General features: G+C 48.1%; 3 protein-coding genes across 3 annotated transcripts; 2 read left to right on the top strand and 1 right to left on the bottom strand.

The window, feature by feature from the left end:
• Nucleotides 1–10: 10 nt before the first annotated feature.
• On the bottom strand, nucleotides 11–1,171 carry DEU56DRAFT_918727 (uncharacterized protein; the record flags this gene model as incomplete). The annotated part of the gene is made up of 1 exon (XM_041358156.1): nucleotides 11–1,171. The coding sequence occupies one exon, from the start codon at nucleotides 1,169–1,171 to the stop codon at nucleotides 11–13; it is 1,161 nt and encodes a 386-aa protein (XP_041202306.1).
• Nucleotides 1,172–4,364: 3,193 nt separating this feature from the next.
• On the top strand, nucleotides 4,365–4,980 carry DEU56DRAFT_761126 (uncharacterized protein; the record flags this gene model as incomplete). Its single annotated transcript, XM_041350503.1, has 4 exons — nucleotides 4,365–4,549; nucleotides 4,629–4,743; nucleotides 4,796–4,838; nucleotides 4,886–4,980. 4 exons carry the CDS (start codon nucleotides 4,365–4,367, stop codon nucleotides 4,978–4,980), a joined length of 438 nt encoding a protein of 145 aa, XP_041202305.1.
• Nucleotides 4,981–8,817: 3,837 nt separating this feature from the next.
• On the top strand, nucleotides 8,818–10,463 carry DEU56DRAFT_837524 (isoprenoid synthase domain-containing protein). Its single transcript, XM_041354841.1, is given in 4 exon segments — nucleotides 8,818–9,557; nucleotides 9,611–9,902; nucleotides 9,964–10,304; nucleotides 10,318–10,463. The coding sequence occupies 3 exon segments, from the start codon at nucleotides 9,205–9,207 to the stop codon at nucleotides 10,297–10,299; spliced, it is 981 nt and encodes a 326-aa protein (XP_041202304.1). The 5' UTR covers nucleotides 8,818–9,204; the 3' UTR covers nucleotides 10,300–10,304; nucleotides 10,318–10,463.
• The last annotated feature ends 1,849 nt before the right edge of the window (nucleotides 10,464–12,312 follow it).

Below are 12,312 nucleotides of genomic sequence, written 5' to 3'. Positions count from 1 at the left end.
CTTGGGAAATTCAAGACTGTTCTTTGCGGAGCTGGAGTATTTCGCCTTGCATGTTCTGAAGCATGCTATGCTGTCGGCCGGATTCCAACTGGGAGCGAGAGTGAGCTGATACTTTATTTTTGCTGCTTCCTCCAATGGACTTGTGTGTTAGGAGTCCAGAGTCAAGTTGTGCATCGTCGCTATCATCTTGTGGGATGGGAGGGATGTTTCTCGCTTGTGGCAACTTGGAGTGACTTGATAACGCGATTGTGTTCTTTGAGAACGCGAGTGGCTGCATGGCGTTGCCGACTGGTTTTGGTTTTGGACGTGGCCGGTTAACATTGGGCTTATGGACAAGAAACGAGCGAGTGGGAGTCAAAGAAGCTTGGGGCTCAAGAACGACCTGTTTCTTAGATGCGATGGAACTGCGAGAGGGCTGTGGATTAGGTTGAGGAGGATGCATCGACCGTGGTACTGCAGTCGAGGGACGTTCTGGAAGATTGGATCGTGGAGGTACAGTTGGACGAATTGACAATGGTGCAGTTGGACGGATTGACAATGGTGCAGAGGAACGAATTGATGATGGTGCAGAGGAACGAATTGACGATGGTGCAGTAGAACAGATTGACGACGGTACAGAGGGACGAACTAATGGTGGTGTAGCAATTTCAGCAGGGACTTTTAATTTTGAGGGAATTGAATCCTCAAAAATCCGATCAGATTTAGTAAAAAATTGACGCTGTAACCAAGGTCGCACATACTTTGAAGTCTTTTGATTCGATGGACAAATCTTCTTGGATGCTGGAAGGAATGGGGACTGAAAACGTCGAGTTGGAGGGTGCCCCGCACGTCCATGAGTACCCGTCAATGTGGGCATGTTCACATCATGGTCCTCCTGCTCAGAGTGAAGTGAATCAAGCTTGCGCTTCTTCGACGTAGGATCATGAGCATCGTCAAGGAGTGTAGGATCTATGGCGAAGTACGGAAGCTGCGAAGTCTCAAGTTCGGGAGTGTATTCCATTGGTGGTGTACTGCAGCCACCTTCAGCAGCAGATGACGATGCCTCTGCAGACGTGGTATTCGCAGACTCAGCACCTGTTGCACCGAAAACAAACTGTGAATCCTCGTAGTAAGGCACTGGGTTAAATTGTCGCACTTTTAAATGATACGTTGCATTAGCTAGCATATACATTGATCGAGAATATGACTTACTGATCAAGCGCTGGTATGATTGACTGGCGGCACACTCGTACACGCGCAAGTCAGCTGGTGGCCGGGGGTGGCCTACGTCCAGCACACTGAATAATCACGTATAATGTTAACTACAAGATTTGATCAGCTTCCGATAGTTTCAGTAGAATTACTTACCTTTGAGCTTGGATGTATGCAGTCGTACTACGCTTGAGGCTGTGTCACAAGGTAAGTTGTTCAGAGCAAGGTGCGCGGAGTTTCAATTCACCTTGTTCCTTACCCCTTCGACAACAATCTCAACGACGGCGAACCGTCCCAAACCCCAAACCGATAATGATATTTTCAACAGGTATGTACCTAATTTTCATGCTAGCGGGGGTTAATGCTAGCACTACAGGAGGATTTTGGGTTGCGCAGTGGGCATGTGTATTAGCTAGGGGTGCGTCTAGGACTATAGCAACTCGTTAATGTTGTGCTGTGTATGCATCAGGGAAAACCTCCCGTGTAAACTTAGAGCTTTTTATTGAAATTTCGATAGTTGTGAAAATTAGTGGCAGCTAGATCTAGGAATGATAGTCTAGCGCAAACTAAAGATATTTATTGATAACTAGTGCAATGTCACAAAACCATGTCGATCCAAGTATGTATTTACATAAAATGATGAACACTCGCCGAGAACGTTAGCAGAAGTCCACTCGCGAGGAGCTATAGGGCCGAAACATGGAATCAAATGGGAACTACAATGAATGTCGCTGATTGGTATAATGCTGGCCATTCATTCTCCGTTTTAATGATTCGCGAGACCTTGTGCAAGCCGTGGTTTTGGTCAGGTATGTGGAAGGCAGAGAACCATTCGACATATGCGAGTTGAGCGGATTAGGGGAGATGGCGGTAAATATTGAGAACACCAGATAGGACGAGCTTGAGCGGTGTGCCCTTGCCTCGAGTAGGCATTTGAGTGTGATATGCAGAAGGGTTCGGTTAACTGAAGACTGAGCGCAGGAGGGAGGGGGGGGTATATACCTGTGACCTGTAGGTTCGCCATCGTCAAAAACGCTTGTTCAACATTTGTCGCATTCTTTGCTTACGTTGTCGATTCTTCAATACATGGATGGGCCAGAAGACTGGGTGCTTTGCGGAGGATCTGGAAATGGTAACCAGCCGTTGAGAGTCGTCAATGTTCGCTAGCACAATGGTGATGACGGCATACGAGCAAGTGGCGTCACCAATCAACCATGGGAAATGGGCCGAAAAATACGGGGTTTCCTGTCAGAACTGATTTGCAGCGGGGGAAGCAAATATGAGACTCGTTGAGAACATCTGCGTGCCCACTGAGAAAGATGACCTCCGCCAAGTACAGTAGTTAAATGCGCCAAACATAGATGGTGGTAATGGAGAGGAGACGACTTGCATCCGATTAGCACGCCACATTGGAAGGTCCGGCTGCCGAACATAAACTCACCAAATAACAAGCTAAGCTGGACAGGGAAAGGGCCAACCCTGGCTCAGCATTATGGTATAATAAGCGGTCTGTTTGAAATTGAATACCTGACTAACTTAAACCAAACCACTCACTCACCTCTTTGAAGCCGTCTTTCCAGTGTAGCAGGACGGCACTCTCACATTCGTTTTTTTCACTCCTTCTAGCTTTGTTTTGCCTTCAATGGAGTCGCATTCACGGCGTAAGGATTTTTTACATAACAACAAGTTCAAAAACTCACTTGGTGCAAGCATGACGCAAAGCCAAAGATCAGGCTCTCTGGAAATTGGAGGTAGAGAGCGCGTGAAATCTTAAAGGTAGGTGTGTCTCAGACTCTGCAAAGAACTGAATTAACGGAACGTCTGCCTTAAAGGTACATGTCTACGTTTTGCGGGCTCGCGAAACTATATACTGTGAGTCTGTCTTATCTTTCATATTTCTTTGAAACCTCTCTATCTTTTAGCATCGGGCCCGACGTCACATCTTCGTCGTACCTGGCCCGTTGCCATTTGCGCTCGCATCTGCTGTTCATCCTCACGTGCCTCTCCGTTGGCACTCTCGATCATCCTCACGCTGTCGGATTCCAACAGGCTCTTCCAGTAAGTCTGCATCTGAGTTGTTGTGCACGTTGCTGACCTAGCATTGCTTTCAGGCGCTTCCATCGTGACATACTAACTGGAGCCTATGACCAAGATGCTGACCTAGCACTCTTGGACCTTGATGGCATGGACGACGAGTAGAATACCTCACAAATATTGATACCACTCGCTATGTCTCTATCTCACCACTCGCTATGTCTCTATCTCACCACTCGCTACACCCCGCACTCGCTACATCTCATCACTCGCTACATTTTGCCTCGTTTTTGTTTTGCCCGTATGAGTCGTACACTACCGCATTAGCCTGATACCCGATTTTAATCCTATTTTAATTTTTTTTCGTGTACTCAAGGTGTGAAATCCTCGTATTAAAATTTCCTAGTTGTCTACTAGGACACATCAAATTGTACTAAATGGCAGAAAGGTGTGGCTAATTGTTCTAAATGGCAAACGGTATGGCTAATTAAAAATCAGCAATAAAGTCTAGCTAGGGTGCTTAGCCCACCTAATACATTTAATTTGGATTAGTTGCACGAAATAGATCTAATCTAAGCAGTTTTGTCTAAGTTGATGCGGGAGGGTTTTCCTGATGTGTACACCTGCGCTGACACACTATGATCTTGCTTCCTCCTGGATGCTCCTGCAGCGCCTCCCAGTACCCTCTGGATAACACACGATCATCCACAACATCGTGTCCCGCCTCCTTGAACATCCGCGTAGGTACATGGTGCGCCTGCGAGATGCAGACCCTCTGCACTGTGACTAATAGCATCACTCTGTAAGTCCTAAAACTGCACGTGCGATCATGTGTGTCGTTCATTTGCTGATTCACTCGCAAGGTCAACTTCTACAGTCCACCCTTGTTTGCATGTTTGTGTGTGTGTTCGTCCTGCACTCATTCACATTCATTTGGTGCAGTCTAGGTGCGCCTTTTTCGTTTATATATGTATGTACATCACTGACAAGGATCTTCACTCATTTCTGTTTGCTTGTGCGTGCACATCAATGCTTGTCTTGATGTGTCTGCGTCTGGCGTCTTGAACGATAGGTACCGCTTTTTCACGTTTATTTAGGCTATAACTGATCATTTGTTTATGCTTCCCGCTTGTCTGCTAATGTTTGTGCTTGCCTGCACTGGTCTGCACCCCGCCTCTGCACTTGTCTCTGCTTGTCTTTGGGCTTTTACTCGCATTTGGTTGTTTCCGCATGCCACCACTCGTCTGTGCTCGCTCGCACACATCTGCACCTGCTGCTTCTCGCTGCCCTCTTCCTCCAAGGCTCGTGGTTTCGTTGCTACCTTGTCTGTTAGCAACTCAAGTACTCCTCACGCCTCGACTCTGCGCCTCGAGAATCAGACAAACACGGCTATTTCACTCCAGTGGCACAGCACTTCAGGAAGCCTCGCATGCTGCTATAGAGACAAAAGACGATGAGGACGATTTGCAGGATGCCCTTCGGCGGAAACGAAAGACGGAGTGGAAGCGAAGACAAGGGGTAAGCTACACTTCTAGGTATACGCGTACTACCTGGTAATAACATCGCGCAGGGTCAATCCTTCCTCGACAATCCCACAATCAACGTTCGAGGAGGTGTGTACTTGTCTGAAATTCACTCAAGCATACTTAATACCATGCAGGCAATGGAGGTGACGGATGCGTTGCTTTCCACCGAGAAACGATGCACCGCTACCTGCAACCCCATCCGAGTCTGGCATCCCCTATCACCTTCTAAGCCCATGTTTAGTGTCCATCGCCTGCTATCGCCGCTTCGCTTATTGTCAAGCGCTTCTGGAGTTCAGTATATATGAATATGGGCTACGTAGCAGCATGTATTATAATGTCTGCTATAGCTGATAATGCGCGGCTGTATTCGCTGCAATATATATAACGAATTTTGCTCATTAATTGTCTGATCCGGAATATCATATAATATAATATATTTATATATATATAATGGATATAGGTGGTTTATTATGTATATACAGTATCGTTCTGGACCCATGGTAGTAGCTGGCTTTGAGCTGACTGGAACTTGATGGCCAAACCATGTCTTCGATGTGGATCCGATGTGATAAATCAACCGTCTCGAAGCCGGTTTATACCATAGGTCCAGAAATGGCTAAAACTTGACCCTAGGGTCACATTCCAGCCAAGTATCTACCGTCGAAAATTTTTGATAACACGCAGCAAACACGCAGTGAGGGCACGCGTCGCAACCTTGGAGGGTTACAACAAGTCAATCGCGTGGACGCCCGATGGCACACGCCTTCTTTCTGCTCGCAATGACGCCATATACGAGTGGGATACATCAACCTGGGAGAAGGTCGGCGATCCCTGGAAGAGCAATACTAAAAGCCTCATCAATGCCATCGCCGTCAATCCTGCTGGCACGCTCGTCGCTTCCGCATATGGAGACAGCCGTGTTCGTCTCTGGCGATTCTCAGATCGACAAAGCTTTGCCGTCTTCAAACACTCATCCTCACAGAGGTGTATCACATTCTCCGCGGATGGCAAGCACATCCTCAGTGGAGGTGAAGATAATCAGATCTCAGAGTGGGAAGTACGCAAGGGTATTTATTCCAACGTGAGTTTCCATCCTTGACTCGTGTCACGCAATTTGAGCATGCTTCATGCAGATCCTCGCTACTTATACGGAAGCTCATGATTCATGCTTAACTGGAGAGTTGTCTACCGCTGAACAACTACTTACGAAAGAGATCGACACCGACGACGATAACTATACCTCCTATGCCAATCGCTCATTTGTTATGGCGCGAAAACAAGATTGGGACCGCGCCCTTGAGGATGCAATCAAGGTCAGTCATACCGTCCAATCATGGCCCTCTTATAAAGGCTAACTTTCATCCGTAACATAGTCCATCAGCATTGAGCCTTCATTGACAGGCTACATCTCCAAGGGCATTGCCCTCTGCGGAAAAGGCAATATCAGGGACGCGAGAGTAGCATTTGACGTCGCATTCATGTTCACAAACCAAGATTTACAAACCATCCATTTTCTTCTCTTGATCAAGGTAGATTAAGTTCGTCTCATATGCTCTCTGCTTCATTATGTATTTCAGGCCATTGCCCTCTTCAATGCAGATCAACATGACGAGGCAATGCTGCTCATCACAGAGCTAGCTACTGCCTGTCAAACTCTCGCGCAGCGTGTCGTGGAAGTAAGTATCATGCGCCTAGACTCGGTTATCGATACTGATCTTTGCAACTCGCACATCAGGCATATCTACGCGTTCAGCTCGGAACCAAGGCCTTGAATGGTGCGCATTATGATGAAGCCATTGACCACTTCACCGCCGCTGTCAACTCCAGTGCTTTCCCATCAAAAAGCATCCATGAACTATACGAGGACTTGACAATGGTACGTTGACATCACGCGTCCAAAAAATCTCTCATAACGGAGTGCTTCATTCAGCTCTTTGGCTGGGATCTCGAGTCGTTCTGGCTCACTACACACCAGAAACGTTGTCAGGCTTTCCTTTCCGCACGTAAAGTCGAAGAAGCCCTTGAATCACACCAACACATGATGGACGCCATCAACGATACTGAGAAAGCCAGCTGCCTTGATTGGTCCAATGGCAAGTTTTCAGTGGTGTCACTCGAGGCTATCACACTCACCCGCAGTTCACTCAGACTTCAAGGAACAATGTGCGCTCGCTGCTCATGACGACCGTATTCTTGGCGTATGTACCTCCTTCCTCAATATTTTCGCTACTAACCTATGTTATGCAGGCGGAGATTCCGGGGCAGCATCAAGATGGCTATGATGCAGAACCTGATTTCTTCCGGGGAATGGATGGTGTGGGTGCATCAGCGTATCCTTCATCTCTCTCTCTCATGTCATTCATTACAGCATTTTCAGATTTCCAGACCACAACCTCAGCAGCGCCCAGGGCACTTCAAGAAACTCAGGCTCGCTATGACAAGGAGTCCTCGTCCAGTTCCTCCACCTCCACCTGCACTACCCACCGCCCTACCACCTGCCGCTGCTCCCACCACCTTCACAGCCCGCGTACGATACCTATTTACCTGGCGACCCGATCATGCAGCACAACCCGTCGTCGATGTTCCTTTTGCACAGGGTCGAAAGGTGCGCTCGATCTGTCTTCATCACTGTCTTGGGTATCTCATGTAAATATCTACAGCGTAATGCTGCAGCAGGTGCTCCTGCTGATGACGATACAGATATTATACATGCTGAATATTTCGATGATGGTCCACCGGACCCCAATACACAACAACCCAACACACAACAGCAACGACAACCAGTCGTAATACAGGCAGACACTGGGAGACATGGAGGTGGCAAATCGTGTTTCTGCTGCTAGCACCTTTCTTGGATGTCCTCGGATATTTTAGTTTTGTCCTTGCTCTTGTTTGTTGCGATATCTACGTTGACTCGAAGGAAATTTTATTACCATATCCATCAGATCTCTTCTCGTCCCTATTCATAATCAACGATGTCCTCCCTATGGAAAGCTTAGCGTGTGCAGCCCTATGATGAAAACACTGTGCGAGTCCGTAGACGCCTTGGACTACACCAAACGATTGATGAATTAGAGAACGCCGACCTTTGGTACATTACTACACAGACGGTGCGTCCTATACTACTCATTGTCAGCTGCTGGTGCATGACGACAGGCATTATTTCGTGTCCCCGAATCGTCCAGTTAGATCTGGAATATTTCAGCTGGAAGGACGATGGAAAGTATTTGCGTTTACACACCGGACATTTTGCCGAACGCTGGTACAACCCGCGTCCTATTCTAGTCTAACGTAACGGAATTCAATTTTCGCGAATTCCGTAACCTGCTCACATATGCATATGGGCGTTATGCGTTCCTCTAGCTGGAATCTACCTTTTTACAAAGGGCTTCCTTTTCATCCCAGAAGCACATGTAGCTCAGATACATGTGCCTCACTTGCTACACACAAAAGAGCAGTCTTCTCGTTATAGACGCGCTCCTATTCGAACTAATCGCAGAACACCTGCCAGAGCCAGCCTCCCCGTTCCATCACAACATTCTGACCCTGCCACGCGAATTGACTGCCGCTCGTCACTCTTTCATATTAGCCAATCGAGTGAGGCGTCTCCAGCACCAGAAAAACTGAAGACACCGTGCTAGGCTTCGCTAACGCGTTCGGTTCTCCATACCTCACTTTCTAGCTCATCTTTTTGAGTATCGTCTGGTTGGTGACCCAGTTCTCAGGCTAGCTCATCCTCGGACTCTCATCCATCGCGTTACTATCATATCTAGAAATTATTGACAGCGTCTGGGACGTCCACGGCTTAAACGCGGCCTTCGCTACCCCCCATCTCCTCAAACCCTCACTAACATTTACCTCGCCAACAATAACATAAACTGAGACCTCTTACTCTTAGAAATCGTACCCCTAGCGCCTAGGTGTTTGGGTGCTGTTTTTGAGCTTGGTGTGATTGATTTCGGTGTATTGGTTGGGGTGGGTGTTGGTGTTGGTGTTGGGAGGGCTTTCGGGAGGGTTGGGTGAGGTCACGTCCGTGAAGTTATAACCACTGCAAGGGCGTTGGTACTTAGCGGAAGATCTGAACGTGTTCGAAATATGGCTGCCAAGCACACACGTGCTGCAACTGCATCGATCACGTTGCTTTGACGTATTTAAACTCAAGTTTGTGAGGTTGGACAATGAAGTACCTGTGAGCGTGTAAGCTTGCTGCCTTCCAGGGGGAGAACAATGGTATTCTCATAAACATTCTATACCTAATAGTCACCTCAGTGCCTGATGCGGCGGCCATGACGGCGAACGGACACCGTACTTATTGTCCGTCTAATAAAAGAGCGCTCAATCATTACGTCGTATCCCCGTACCTGTCGCTCATTTTCAATATCAGCGTCGCGGTCATCCTGATAATTGATTCCTCGGTGCTTCATCCTATCGTTCAACAAGGACCCGCAACGCGATGTCATCATCATCAACAACTCCGTCGGCATGTTCCGAGCCGCACACAGTGAGCGTCCAGCTCCCCGACCTCCTCTCTTCATGCACGCCCTTTGAACTACGCGCAAATCGGCATTGTAGGTCCGTGTCTCAAGCGAGCGAGGCATGGTTGCGCGATGCAGGATTAAACTTGGGGCTCGAGTGGAAAGCGATCAAGGTTGGGTTGTGGGCCGCGTTGTGTTATCCGGGAGCGGACTTGACTCAGTTGAGGTTGGCGGTAGATTTTTTGAGCTTGTTGGTGTTTGAGCAGGAGCGGGAACGGGACCATGATGGGATTGGTTGCAGTGATGGTGATGAGAATGAAGTTTTTGATCTGTGAGTTCGAAATGTCTCTGGTGTTTGATTTGGCTGACACGACGCGCTTGAAGGATATCCGACCGACTCAGTCGCGTCGCATACAAAAGTCCGGCATGGTACATGCGTTTTCACCGATCCATGCGCGCATATCGCGATGCAAGGCGGCGTTTAAATTCGCTCGATTCGACATGCATCCCAGATCTCGAGACTTATGTCGACCTTCGAAGAAACGCATCAGGTCTGAGGATGGTGTTTCACTTGATCGAATATGCAGGGGGATTAAACCTCCCTGAACGAGCATCCTCGCATCCTATATTGAATAAGTTGACAGACCAGGCCTGTGATCTTATAGCGTGGTCTGAGGTACGTTTTTTTCGCGTGCTTTGCATCAGACTATACCATGACGTCCATTCTATCCATCTAGGATGCTGTTTCATGCGCAAAAGGCATGACTCCAAGTTCACGACTCAATATCGTCCCCGTCCTAATGAAGGACCGGAATTGTTCATTCGGGAGTGCGCTTACATATGTGGGCACGCTCGTGAAGCAGAGCGCGGATGCGTTCTTGGCTACCGAGCGTTTGTTCGCTGCGTGTGTGGATCCAGCTGTGATGAATGATGATACGAGGCGGTATGTGAGGGGATTACGGGATTGTATTGCTGGGAGTGTGAATTGGCTGTATGAGACGGAGAGGTATTTGGGGACGAAGGGGAATGAGGTCAGGGCGTTTGGATGGGTGTTTGTGCCTGTCTTGGATTGAGCGGAGTACTAGTTCAACGTTGTTTGTGCACGCAGATGTATTTCAATTTCTACATACATAAATGAATTCATGGGAGGATGCGGCGCTGAGCTGGGCTTTGTGGACCTATGGTTTAAACCGGCCGTAGAGTCTGACGTAGTGTTTTGTACCGCGTAATGCATGTCTATAATAATGTGGTGCATCGCTTCCCAACTATCTCTTGTATTGTAATCTGCGTCTGATGTTACTACAAATCTCGCTAGTACATTATGCATCATCGTTCATCGGGACTTCCTCATTTAATTCGATGCTGCTCCGCTCAATATTGAACCGCTGCTAGGCAGTGCTAGCCGTTCACCAAGATTTACAAGGACGTCACGTGTCTTGGGCGTCCATGGAACCGAGGTAGTTTAATGTACCTCTGCAGCTGAGACAAAGACGCTCTAAAGTCCACCTCGACCCTGCTCAACACCAACCTCCAGTAAAATGTCGCAGCTCATTCCAATCACAACACCCCTTCGAATTTTCAAAGGTCAAAAAGGACAGGTAACCGCAGTCGCAGTTTCCCCCGATTGCCAACGAATGGTTACAGGCTCGCATGACGAGGCGGTTCGTCTTTGGGACTTGAATACAGGTGTTGTATTGAAGAAGATGGATGGACATAGCAGTGAGGTGAATTCATTGGCAGTATCACGAGATGGGCAAATAATAGCAAGCGGTGATCAATTTGGGGAGGTCATCGTTTGGCACGGAGAAACAGGAGAATTTCTCACCCAACCCATTGAAGCCTCCGGCATCTCTTCGCTGGACTTTTCCGCGGATGGTACGGTGTTGGCCACTGGTTCATTCACCAACATGATGGTCAAGTTTTGGTGCACCAAAACATGGCAGCAGCAAGGAAATCCAATTGCAGCGAATATTCCTGTCAACCGGGTTCAATATTCGCCATCTGGTGAACTTCTTGCCATCGCCACATCTCGCAACATCGAAATTTATGATTCAGGCACAAGGGAACGCATCGCAACCTTAAAGGCTCGCAGCTACTTACTCGCGTGGACGCCTGATGCCACACGCCTTCTTTCTACAGGCGATAGTTTCGATCCCACCATACACGAGTGGGATACATCAACCTGGGAGAAGGCCGGTGATCCCTGGAAGGGCCATACTAAAGGTATAAATGCCATCACCATCAATCCTGCTGGCACGATCGTTGCTTCCGCATCTGAAGACAACGATATCCGTCTCTGGCGGTTCTCAGATCGACAACCCATTGCCATCTTCAAGCACTATTCCGGCACCCCGCAATGCCTCACTTTCTCTAAGGATGGCAATAGTATCCTCAGCGGAGATGGAGGTAATCAGATCTTGGAGTGGGAAGCACAGAAGTGTTTTCGTTCACACGTGAGTTTCCATCCTTGACTCGTATTACACAATTCGAGCATGCCTATGATATGCAGATTTTCGCTATCGCGACGACAGCCCGTTATTCATCCTTAACTGGCGAGTTGTCAGCCGCTGAACAGCTACTCACGCAAGAGATCGACGCCAACGCCAATAACTATAGCTCCTATGCCAATCGCTCATTCGTTATGGCGCGAAAACAAGACTGGGATCGCGCCCTTGAGGATGCAATCAAGGTGAGTCATACTGACCAATTATGGTCCTCTTATGAAAGGTTAACTTTCATACGTGACGTAGTCCATCAGCATTCAGCGCTCATTGATAGGCTATATCTCCAAGGGCATTGCCCTCTGTGGGAAAGGCCATGTCCAGGATGCGAGGGTAGCATTTGACGTTGCATCCATGTTCACGAACCAAAATCCAGAAAGCACCCATTTTCTTCTCTTGATCAAGGTAGGTTGAGTTTGTCTTGCATGCTCTCTGCTCCATTCTGTATTTCAGGCCGTCACGCTATTCAATGCAAATCAACATGACGAGGCAATGCTGCTCATCAAAGAGCTAGCTGCTGCTTGCCCATATACTGATACCCTTGCACGTCATGTCGTGGAAGTAAGTATAATGCGGCTACACTCG

Source organism: Suillus clintonianus, assembly GCF_016758775.1.
Source record: "Suillus clintonianus strain FC179 chromosome Unknown DEU56scaffold_142, whole genome shotgun sequence".
Classification (NCBI taxonomy): domain Eukaryota; kingdom Fungi; phylum Basidiomycota; class Agaricomycetes; order Boletales; family Suillaceae; genus Suillus; species Suillus clintonianus.
Note: the sequence above shows the minus strand (reverse complement) of the source record. Positions and strands in the feature narration are given on the sequence as shown.

What these genes read in the sequence shown, in the direction of transcription:
- DEU56DRAFT_837524 (XM_041354841.1), top strand. Translation starts at nt 9,205, where the DNA reads ATGTCATCATCATCAACAACTCCGTCGGCATGTTCCGAGCCGCACACA. An exon ending in GAGAATGAAGTTTTTGATCT is followed by an intron (nt 9,558 to 9,610) that starts GTGAGTTCGAAA and finishes ACGCGCTTGAAG; the next exon opens with GATATCCGACCGACTCAGTC. An exon ending in ATCTTATAGCGTGGTCTGAG is followed by an intron (nt 9,903 to 9,963) that starts GTACGTTTTTTT and finishes CTATCCATCTAG; the next exon opens with GATGCTGTTTCATGCGCAAA.